General features: G+C 26.8%; 1 protein-coding gene across 1 annotated transcript; it reads right to left on the bottom strand.

Annotated features, from left to right (window-relative positions):
- Positions 1-8138: 8138 nt before the first annotated feature.
- On the bottom strand, positions 8139-8941 carry LOC111619438 (hypoxanthine-guanine phosphoribosyltransferase-like). The gene is made up of 4 exons (XM_023361143.1): positions 8855-8941; positions 8676-8782; positions 8353-8530; positions 8139-8272 (listed from the first exon to the last, which is right to left on the bottom strand). The coding sequence occupies exons 1-4, from the start codon at positions 8876-8878 to the stop codon at positions 8162-8164; spliced, it is 420 nt and encodes a 139-aa protein (XP_023216911.1). The 5' UTR covers positions 8879-8941; the 3' UTR covers positions 8139-8161.
- Positions 8942-12069: the final 3128 nt, after the last annotated feature.

The following is a 12069-nucleotide window of genomic DNA, read 5'->3' on the forward strand; positions in this document are numbered from 1 at the left end:
GATTTACTTAATTTTAATGTAAAGGCGTCAGATACCTAAAATGAAAGGCTGACGTCTGATCGTTTTTAATTNAATTTTTTATTGTTTTTATATTTTTCAATATATTTATTTTGTTCGTACAAAATAAAAACATAATTTTTAACGATACAATAGTCTTCGTTAGGCTTAACATCGACGAAAATTCAACGCGAAGCGACACGCAACGGAGAAAAATGTCAAGATAGGATAAATTAATATATTTTTTCGTACGTAATCGGTTATCCGAAACACCGGTCTTCCGAACAATCTCACTTGTCAGTCCCCAATTTATTCGGATAATCGACGCTCTACTGTATAAGTAAATATTCAAACGAATACAGTAAAGTTCAAGAGATTTCTGCCTCCCAATTAAACAATAAAAACACAGTTAATTATTTTTATTGTTTGTTTATATTTTAAGTAATTGCTAACGTTACAAGTAATAAAAGTAGCATTAAACGTAATAAAAGTAATTACTAACATTACATTTGTATCGATCGAAGATCAAAAACATTATTTTCATTACAACATCACATTTATAATTTCAATTAATTTGTGATTTAATTAGTGTTTAACTCTTATTTATTTCGGTCGTATTATGTATCATATGAAATATTATAAGAAAAGTAATAACGAGAGTAAAACTATTTGTCATATCATTTCATATACTATTTTAGAAGTGTGTTTCCTGAAGCATGCTAAACAGGTGATAGATAAAGATGGAAGTAAATATTTTTAGACTTTCAACTGTTATTTTGAGAACGAAATATGGAGAATATTCAGAAAGAAGACAGAAAGTTTAATATTTGTTTTCTACAGATCAAGGAAGTTTCCATTTTTCAATCTTGTCCAATTTGTGTTTGAGAAATATTTGACAAATTATGTTATATCTGTTCCATATATTCGAATTATAACATTAACAAAATCCTTGAAATCAAAGATATCCAAGGATTAAGCAATATAGACATCATTTAATTGTCATCATTACATTTAAATTAATTGTTTAGATGCACTTAAATAAATATAAATAGACTGAATTTATTAAATATCTAATATAATTCATAAAATATCGTATTTAAAANACTTTTTATATGGAACAATTATACAAATATTAACAATTACTTTGTTAATATTTGTATAATTATTTTCAGACTTTTTAAATAGTGAATTAGTTGAGAAGATAGAGAAAATGGAGAATTAATTGGAGAAAAATTGAGAGAGAATGAAAAAAAATTTAAAATTTCGATAAATAAATAAATTAAAGATAAGACGATAAGCTGTAGAACGTAGCACAATGAGATTTATACAAATAATGTTATTCCTAATGCTGTTCCTTTCCTATTAGTTTTTTTCTGGAGTTGTATCTAAAACCGTGGCTATAGACCGTAGCCTATACAGGAGTATTGTCTACAACAAAAGTTTAAGAGTAATTTTAATTCTTTAATTTATAAAAAGAAAAAATAATTGATTCATTTATCCTTTTAATATTTCACGAATTTATATATTTTTTGTTTAGCTTCTATTTTCAATTTCTTTGATACAGAATTATATAAATTGCAAATTTGCATGTTAACAATTCTAAGTATATAGGCGACAGTAATTCTATTTTGAATGATATTGGAATTTCCGAATTTCTCTTTGCAGATCTCCAAATACTTCGATCTAAACTGAACGTAATCATGAAATTGAAATCAGTGTTCTTGAAAAAATAATGGTACTTACTTTTATTGTTATCGTAGTAGAATCTTATTTTTGGAAATGATATTTGGAATCCGGAACACTGCGTCGTAACGTTTGTGTAGTGTTTTAAATGGATCATTTAGCTTTAAAATGCTGTCGGATCACGAAAATAGTTTTCTTGGATATTATTGTATCAGGAGACAAAATAACTGATGTTTCTCTACAATGAATTATATCTCGATATAAGAGTGTGACAGACAGACAGACAATGAGCAAATAAACATTAACTTTCATTTATACTCTAAAACAATATAGAAAAATATTAAAGCTTTTAAAGTAAACATAAAAACATCTTAATTAACTTTAATTTTCTTTTTAATAATGATTAATAAAAAAAAATACTAAGTGTTTATTATAACCGAAAATGCATATAAAATTCAAAATTTAGAATCTAATATTTAAAATAATTAGTTTTTTTAATGAGTTGAAATTCTTTCTTGTTTTTATATTAAATTAGTGAAGGCTTAATGTAAAAAGATCTATTAGGAATTATATAAATATTTTAACAAAATACATGAATGTTTTTCTTTTTATAGCATTCGCGGTTCTATTAAAATTTACATAAACTGTTATTAGAAGAATTAAAATAATAGGATATAATTGAAGAGATAATTAAAATGGAATAATTTAATTTTGGTTGTACTGTATTAAATTTCATAAGTTTCTTTGAAGTGTAATTAAAATAATTTTAAAATATTTACTTAAATAGATCTGATAATATGAATTCATTAATAAGTTAATGGAAAAATGTTTAAAGTATAGGTTATTAAAAGTTAAAATAAAAATTAGGTATAATTTTATATACAGTAAATGTTTCTTTTTCACAAATGTCACTGAAGAGAAAACATGTAGAATAATTTAAATTTATTAAAAATATTTTTAATGTTTAACAATACATCAGTGAAAATTACAAAGTCGAATTTTGAAATTTATAAATATTCATTAAATGTTTAAATATTTTCGAATTATACAGTCGTTTTTTTTATTTTTTAACGTTATACTTAAGAAAAAAATAACTATAAAATAATTTAAATTAAATTTAATAAGTGATATACGTTTATTTAATTTATTTATAAATAAAGAGAAAAGGAATGTAATGAAAAAATAAAATGATGAAAATCCAGGATTTTCAATGTAATAAACATACTTTATTTGCATACAAATTGAGGTGACGTTTTCTTAGCTTCTTATCTATAATGCCTTTTCTGTTTAGAGAATATCAAGAAGACACTTCAGAAAAGAAAGTATAATTATACTTTAAACAAAATTGGAATACGAATATTTCATATAGAGACATCATACCTCTAGACATTCATGTAGGCTATATCACAACATTTTTATAACTTCTTGAACTATTAATTAACAATTAATATTATTAACTATTAAACGTCAAACCCAGTTTTCCCCAATATGAGTAGGCAAATTCAGCATGATACAACTGAACGTATGCATTTGCTTAATTCAAAACTATTATTTCGATATCAGATATATTAATAAAATAAAAATTGCAATAATAAAAGCAATTTTAAGTAAAATGAAACTTTAGTTCTGTCAATCTGATTTTGATCGTGTTCGTTGTTAATATTATTGACAACGAAAATGATTCAAAAAAGATTTAGTAGATAGTCTGATTCATGAATTTTTATATTTTTACATTTAAATTTTTATTTGATTTGATTTATATTATTATTTCATATAGATATGTTCTGTTTTAGCAGCTCGGGGTGTTACATGCTCTACTAAAGATATTTGTCAGATTGTATCCTACAATGTAGTAATTTGTTTACAGTAGATTTAATAAAATTGTTTTTATATGTCTGATTATGAAATTTTATATAAAACATCAATTTCGTTGTAATTTCGTAAATAGACATTACAACATTCCTTATTATTGATTCGTTCGTTGATTATTTTGAGCAGCTTTGTATAAAATGTAAAATATAAGATCAAGGAAACAGAATAAAGTATTATTATTATTATTATTATAATGTATTACATTTTATGTTATAAATATATTTATAGATATATAATAATTTAATGATAGAAATGAATGAAAACTTTTTCGAGGAGTAGGTTCATAGAAAAGTTATTGTTTGTTTGTTGTGATTTCTTTTTTTGAACCAAATTTCTTCTTTCCATAATCGTTGACGACGCATATATGCTGAAATAATAAATATAACAGTTAATATTAAATATTAATTTATTATCATTATAATTCTTAAGCTATAAAAAATTATACAGATAGTTTAATGTGATATCGATAAGAAATAAAACATTAAAAATTATATATTTATTAAATTCATAAATATAATGCAAAATTTTTTTTCCAATATTTGAGAATTTTTATTACAATTTAGATCTATTGAAGCTAATATTGTTATTCGAACATTGTTAATATAATATAAAAATTCTTCAATATTTATGATGCACATTAATACATTTCATCATTCAGATTTCTCTGTTATGATTCAAACGTATGTACTAAACCTTTTTTTCTTTTTTTTCTGTCTTGAATCTTTTCATAATATGCGTTTAAATGATTAGATTCTTTATTTAAGACATCGTTTGTCAAATTTCAACAACAAACAATAGCGAAGAAAACTGATTCCCAAGGCTTATTCTAACGTGCAACGGGACACAAGATATATGGAAAACCCATATTTGTATAGTAATTAATTGTCAGATTCTGGGTTTTATAAGTATTTCTTTCTTCTCGTTATGTTAATGTTAAAATATTTACCTAACTTACACAATGTAAGGTGAAACCAGTACAAAAGGAAACCAGCCTAAACAGAAAAATTCTTTGGAACGGAATGATTTTCTATGTGAATAAAGAACCTGTTCAAAACGGAAATCTACCAAACTGGAAAATAATGTATCGTATCGTGCGATTCCGGTTTACACAGGTTTTACTGTATATTTTATGCAACCCACGGAAAAAGAGCTACGGAAAGTATGTTGGTAGATTTTACCATCTATTGTATTTATCGAATATATACAACAGATATATTTTTATGCAGTCGCAATATCAATATTATCATTAAAACTATAATCCACATTCACAGTTTACTTATCGTATAATAAATTATATCATATGCAAGCTCACAGTGCACACTACGCAAGTCTAACGATTAACATTGAACGGCAATTGAAATTAATAATACAAAACTTATATCTTGTATAATTATTTATTATCTTTATTTTCCATTTATGTCTTTTACAATAGCTTATTAATGCTAGAATTTATTGGCAAGACAAAACAAAACTGATATTTGTGCAGTAGGAAAAAAAACCTGTTGATTCAATAGACCACCGAATAGTAATTCGGTGGTCCATTCGATATTTCTAATGAGAGTTTAACTATAATAATAATTCTCTAAAGAAGATTCGACCATATATTATGACATACCGTACGATCGGTATAACTAGGATAAGCAGAACCAGAAATACAGAGCGTTAGTATAATGTGTTTAAAAATTTATATAAATATTCTTAAAATTACATATATTATAATAAAATAAAGATCGTTAAATAAAGCTTTTCCATGCAATATTAATAAAGAGTATTGAAAAAAAAATTACGATTTCTATTTTTCATAGATTGGTAAAGAATATGTTTTGCAGAGAAGTCTAAATTATAGCTAAGCCATTGAGGATCAATAAAAATATATAACTTATCATTATTAAATATAAGTTATTTACAAATATTTCAAACTCACAAATGTAAAGCTGTTAATTTAATCTTAAATACATACATTTTATCAATTTTATTGCTAAAAAATTACAGTAATTATACTATAAACTTTATATTATACATTCAATTATATTTTAGAAATTAAATTATTAAAAAAAAAANATCCACATTATACAGACCTCTTTTTAATCGCCGGAATTGGAGTTTTCCTCCTCTCTGTAGACAAATTAATTCGTATGTTTGTGTTTGTTTTCTCGTATGTAATATATTAATTTTACAGTTCGTCAACTGACAGGGTATAAGCTCCAATTTCGGCTGCCTTTTGTTAAAAAAAAGATCTTTCATGTGAGCAATTTTTTCGTTATAGAACTAATTCAAACATGTGTTTTAAATTGCTATCTTTAAACATTTTTAAAATAAATAAAAGATGTTGCCCATAATTTAAAATAATAAAAATAAAATTAATATATTTATAAACAAGCAGATGGTATTTAAATTAATACACAGACGCCACGTCATAATGTTCTGTCAGGTATATAAGGATTAAAATTGATTAAAATCCTCGGAAAACAAAATATTTAAGTTAATTTTCCTCCACGGCAAAAATTTGTATTCCAATCGACTAAAAGTGACATCATTTTATGTTCCAGTCGACTGTTTCTACGTATGAGTATTGCATTTAAGTCTTCTTCTAATACAATGCTTTCTCGATTCTAACACGCCATCGAATGTAATGAGCATCCGGTATCGAAAATGCAGCAGTAAAAAGTTAATATTAAAACTAATAATATTAAAATTAAGACAGCAAGAAAGGTTTAAGTTTAAAATTTTGAGCTTTTTAGACCCAGTAGTTTTACTCTACGAAAGTCTGCAGTGCTGGATGAAGAAAAATGAAGAAAATACAGTTTTTTTTTTGGCGATTTTTGTACTTTTCAATTGCTTATATTTCGGCAACCGTATTGCAGAAAATCTTGAAATTTTGCACACTATCTAAGAAAATAATTTTCTTTCGAACGAGATATTCGGAATTACTTCAGGTGTTTGGGGAGCGAAGATGAGTTTACAGAAAGGCATAAATTTTGTAAATAATGTTAATATCTTAGTTAAGTATTAAAGTTTATAGACATTATATAATTAATTATTTATTTTAAGATTATCCAAGAAATAAAATTTTTAAATCTTCTTAAAATATTTATGAATATCTATAATTAATTCATTCATTTTAAACACATTTGATGAGATATATTTAAACAGTAATCGAAGTAGAAAAATAATCGAAATGCTATTTGCAATTTACAAAATGAGGCAAATGCATGTCTATTGTAAAAAAGTCAATTTATCCTTTCAACAATAAGGTTAATAGATCTTTTTAGTCATTCTCATTCTTCCTCTCTTTCATATAAATAAAATATAAACTAATTTTAACATATTACATCTTATTTATCTCCAATCACAAATGCCAAACTGTTCATAACAAAGTAACAAAAGCTTTTGTGTGATGCTAACGACATCAGCAAGATTTATTACCACCAACAACAGTTAAAATATTTATATTAGTATATTAGTACAACAAAATCCGATTGATTGACATTATGGAAAGATTTTTATTACATACTTAAATATAATTTTATATAGATTAAAGAGCGTAAAAAAATATAATACCATTATATATTGCTTTATTATAATATTAAAATGTTTTAATTGTTTAAGTTATTTGAAAGTGTAGAAATAAAAACACAAATAATTTAAATTTCTTAATAAAATTTTAAAGTAAAATACAGTTTAAAAATTTGATTACAAAATTTATAATAATAATAATAATAATAATAATTGTAAATTCTTAATTTTATTTGTAGTGAATAAGCAGATGTTTATCAAGAATTTTTGTAAAAAATAAATAATAATAATAATCTAAGTAGGCCTATATTTAATTAAATTATTTATAGTAATAAAAATTATCTTACATTTATTAAACATAAATTATTTGAAAGGATTGTTTGAAATAACGATAATAAATATATTAGTTGATAAGACACATTAAACATTTTAACGCGATTCAATATTCTAGGAAAAGAATAATACAACAACTCTTTTTCTACGAAACAAAAGCCATTGCTATTATAAACATGAATTTTTCTCATTATTCACAACACGAAATGTCAAATNACCGATACAGGGTTTTTTATCTGATTGCCGGTGAAGCAGTAAACCGTTTATTGGCAATTCAATCCCTAAGCGACGATTAGATGCATACCCACTCACTCATATCTGCGTTACGTAATTTATGCACAGCTCCGAAGTCAATGGTCAAGTGTTAAAAACAACACATTAAAAGTTTATATTAAAATGTGGCATGCAGCATACAGTATGTCCGCCATGTTTCTTCCGTTCTGGATTTTTTCGAATGATGTTGTAATGCGAAGATATTTGTTTCTGGAAAGTTTTTCGATTTTCAGAGTCAAAACTCCAATTCTTATATTTATTAAGGATTCAGTTTTTAAATACAGTAGAGCATCGATTATCCGACTCAATTGGGGACTGGGGTCGGTCGGATAACTGAAAAAACGGATAATCGAAAAGTATAAAAAAATACATTATTAGTATAGTATATTAGTATATTCCATGTAATTAGTATATCGCTATTAATCTACTTCTCGTTGAATTTTCATCGATGTTAAGCCTAACAATTTTTTTTTTAATAATTATCGAACTAAACGGTTCGTAATAGAAAACTTTTAAATCGACGTATGTACAGTACCTTTCCCTCTAAATCAAGATTATCACCTCCAATTACATCGATAGTACCTTTCGATTGATCGTCCTGAAGATAATTGTTTTAAAAGTATGTTAAATCAGCAACAAACAAAATAATAATAATGATAATAAAGTACTGTATTTTACCTCATAACTCTTTAATCGAATAAAATCGAGTTTTATTTGAACGAGTTTATCTTGAACGAAAAGTTTCATTTTGTCTAATAAATCCGTAAAAAATTTATAACCTCCTTTCAAAACACATAGAACCACTATTTGTCCGTGTCCGAAGTCTTCTACAATATCTCTCGCTAATCTTTCTACTCTATACACGATACAGTAAATTCATTATAATGAAAAACATACACGAAAAGTAATTTGAGATAATAATTACATAAAATTTATTATTATTTAACATTAATCCATAAACTTTATTTGATTTAATATAATAAATAAAAAGTATAACAAACCTGTCTTGTACGATACCAGATGGTATTAGAATACATTCTAAAGAATCTTCGTAATGTTTAGGAATACAGAAAAAGTTTACGCTGTATCCTTTGTAATCGTCGGGAAACTGTAAAAAAAAACTTGTATTAACTTACCAATATTCAGCTAAAACATAAATTAATAAAGATAAAAATCTTACCACTATATAACGATGATGTGACATGTTTGAAGTAAGAAGAAATTCGCGATCCTGAATGGACTTTCAAATGAATTTTATGTACATTTATAAATTGTTTAGTTTATCTAAAGATAATTTCTTATCAGTTTTTCAATCTATCGTGTGTCAACTTAAACGAGACTTGCGTAAGAATAAGTTAACTTATCAAAATTTATAGAGTAATAGATAGAAACTAGATTTTGTAAGACATGAGTCACTTTATTTTTATTAGTTAATTTAATTAAATTAGTAATTAAATTTAAATAAATTATTACGTAAGTATTACATTTTAAAAATAAATACATTTTATCGTCATGAATAATATATTATTGCTTTTTGAAGAGTTTACTGTGAAAAGTTACGTACAGTCGACCCCCCATAACACTGTTGAATTTTCCGTTTTATATGAATTCCATGTTGTACGAGTCACTTAGATTTTACAAATACGTGTGCTGGGTTGAGAATGGCTCACGTATTTGTAAAATCTAACTGACTCGTACAACATGGAATTCATATAAAACGGAATTATCAACAGTGTTATAGGGGGGTAGAATGGTACTAATTTTGTTTAAAATATCAAAAATTATATTTTCTCTTTATTCGTTTCGCTTATTGTATCGGTAGGGATGACAATTATAGTTTTAGCGATATTTCCCGTATAAAAATAAAATAAAATAAGCCGAATATAATAATAATATTTATCGAGACGTATAAATATATAATTTATTTATTTATTTTTTTAGGCCACGAAATAAAAGCCGGGTTTTTACAAATGTTTTCAAAATAGACACATATCTAACGATTATTTTATTTCTTATTAGTAATAAAACAATATCAATATCAGATAAGATGTTACACTATTATCTGTTATAGATGCACTTAACGAAATACGTTTTTTCGATTTACAAAACAAATATTTTAATAGGAGATTTTTCTAGTAGAATCTTTACACTGAAAGACCCGCCTTTTTGATGCAACATCCTCCAAAAGATACGGATACAGATCCATCAAATAAATAAATATATCCTATAACTTGACGTATGAGGTCCCAATCGATTAGGACCTGGAAAGAAATCTAGTTTACAAAAAAACAACATTAGGAGATTGGCAAAGACAGCTTTTAGGAAAACGATCTCTGGAGACTTTACCAACTGTAATTGGTTACATTAATAATTCGCTGACGAGATCATACCGGATGTCTTACAGTCCGAACACGTTTACTTACATCAATAGCCCCGAGTAAAGTCCCAATTTCTTTATCAAGCTACGTTCCAGATTATGAGGTAAGAAACATTAAATACCACTTAAATTTAACGTGATCGGCAAGAGTAGGAGAACTAAAAATTTCTCTTAATTAATTGTTCGATTGCATTGTTTCTGTTTGCCGCATCCGTTCGAGTGTTGATTGAAAATAAATATAAATAAAGCTAGGTCAAGTTTTATTCCCTTAAACTGATGGTGTAAAGAATAACAAAGGCCTTAAGAATTTGAAAAATCGCGTAATCGGTTGAGGGAGTAAAGTTTATAGGAAATAGTCAGGTAGGCGGTGTTATCAATAGCCAAAGCGGAACTGGAAAATGGCAACAGCATCAGTTAGCATTTGTGTCGTGTATAGTAGCGGGGAGAAGTTCCGACAAAAGCTTTATCGACTGGTATTTTCTTCTCTGATGCTGTCAACACGCAATTGATATGTTAGCAGCCAATTTAAGACACCTCAGTCGTGCTATTATAGCAAAGTCTTTCGTCCAATCGGTGCATTTTCCAACAGCCAATCGTCCAATAGGGATCGACACACCGCTGCTAGGCCTAACTCGGCTTTACCAGACGACAGACCACCATGAAGACGGCGATGAAGACAAAGTCGTTTGGGATAGATGCCCTCTTAGCCAAAGATGATGTCACTAAGTCGGGGGAACAAGAATCTACAGGTTGTCCCCTTTCTCCGGCAGGTATATCTAGTCCTTCAGGTATGTACGGCGTGGCCCCCGTGTACGGCAGGACAGGTGACACTCCGAGTGCTGCCTTCCAATCAGCAGGCCCACAGTTCGCTACCAGATCCTACGGTGTGGCTCCATTAGTCTTACCTTTGGCAGGTACAACCAACCCGGGCCATTTTTTCTTACCTTTGCTGCCGTCCCATCCTTTGGGTGGGATACACCCGCCTCTGGACATTCACGCTGACAATTCGGGTGTGTCCCAAGACTCTCCCTGCACGGGCCGTCCACTTCTTGATCAACTAAAGAACCATCAACCATTTAGCCTCCAATGGTTATTAAGATCGGGATTGGCCTATCCACCGCCTCTAGATTTAGCAGGTAATTACTTCTTCTTTATCATTTTTATCATTTATTAAGTTTACTTATAAGATGCACTCTCAAAAATACCATTTAAAATTCTATTACATTCAATGTTTTCATTTAAATAAACCTCGAGAAATTAATCATAGTACTTAGAAATTCTCCCCAGATAAAATATTAGAATGTTCGACATGTTTAATGTAATTTCAATTACATTAAAATCAAATAAACTAAATTTATTTTACTATTTAAACCTTGATTAAATACTAAAGTTAAATATAAAATAGCTTAACGATAACACAGTAGTTTTGGATCTTTAAAATGTTCACTCTTAAATGTCGATTGTCATATTTCGGCTTTTAAATAGCCACTTACAAAATCGAGTTATGGTCTATTAGAGTTAAGGCCCAGTAGAGAAATTAGCTTATATATTGTAACTTTATTTTTGATGAACAAATTAAAGATAATTAGCCATGACTTAAGTGATTTAATTTACTTAATGACATTATTATTAAATTAACAACATTATTCTTTAGTCAGTTGTTTCTTTTTTTTTTTTACCTCATATTAAAATTTTTATCTTTTTATTTCCATTTATTATTTTAATTCTTAATCTTTTAATATAAAGAATTTAATTAAACTACAGTTTTTAAATGATTTTTCTTAGCAATTTAATACATTTAATTAACTAAAAACATAAATGAATTAAAAGACAAGAATGGACTTAAATTGTTTTTCATAATGTAAATCAAGATGATGAGGATAAATGCTGACAAATTTCCAAAATTTCGATAAGAGAATACTAGAGAATTACTCTACAGGCCTATTATTTTCTCTCTATACTTCATATTTAATGCATTGTTTAACCTCTTTCTATATAAGAGCTTAATATATGATAAT

This window comes from Centruroides sculpturatus, unplaced genomic scaffold (assembly GCF_000671375.1).
Source record: "Centruroides sculpturatus isolate CEXI.00-Female unplaced genomic scaffold, Cexi_2.0 scaffold107, whole genome shotgun sequence".
NCBI classification, from domain to species: domain Eukaryota; kingdom Metazoa; phylum Arthropoda; class Arachnida; order Scorpiones; family Buthidae; genus Centruroides; species Centruroides sculpturatus.

What these genes read in the sequence shown, in the direction of transcription:
- LOC111619438 (XM_023361143.1), bottom strand. Translation starts at nt 8,878, where the DNA reads ATGTCACATCATCGTTATATAGTG. An exon ending in CACATCATCGTTATATAGTG is followed by an intron (nt 8,783 to 8,854) that starts GTAAGATTTTTA and finishes TTTTTTTTACAG; the next exon opens with TTTCCCGACGATTACAAAGG. An exon ending in TTCGATTAAAGAGTTATGAG is followed by an intron (nt 8,273 to 8,352) that starts GTAAAATACAGT and finishes AATTATCTTCAG; the next exon opens with GACGATCAATCGAAAGGTAC.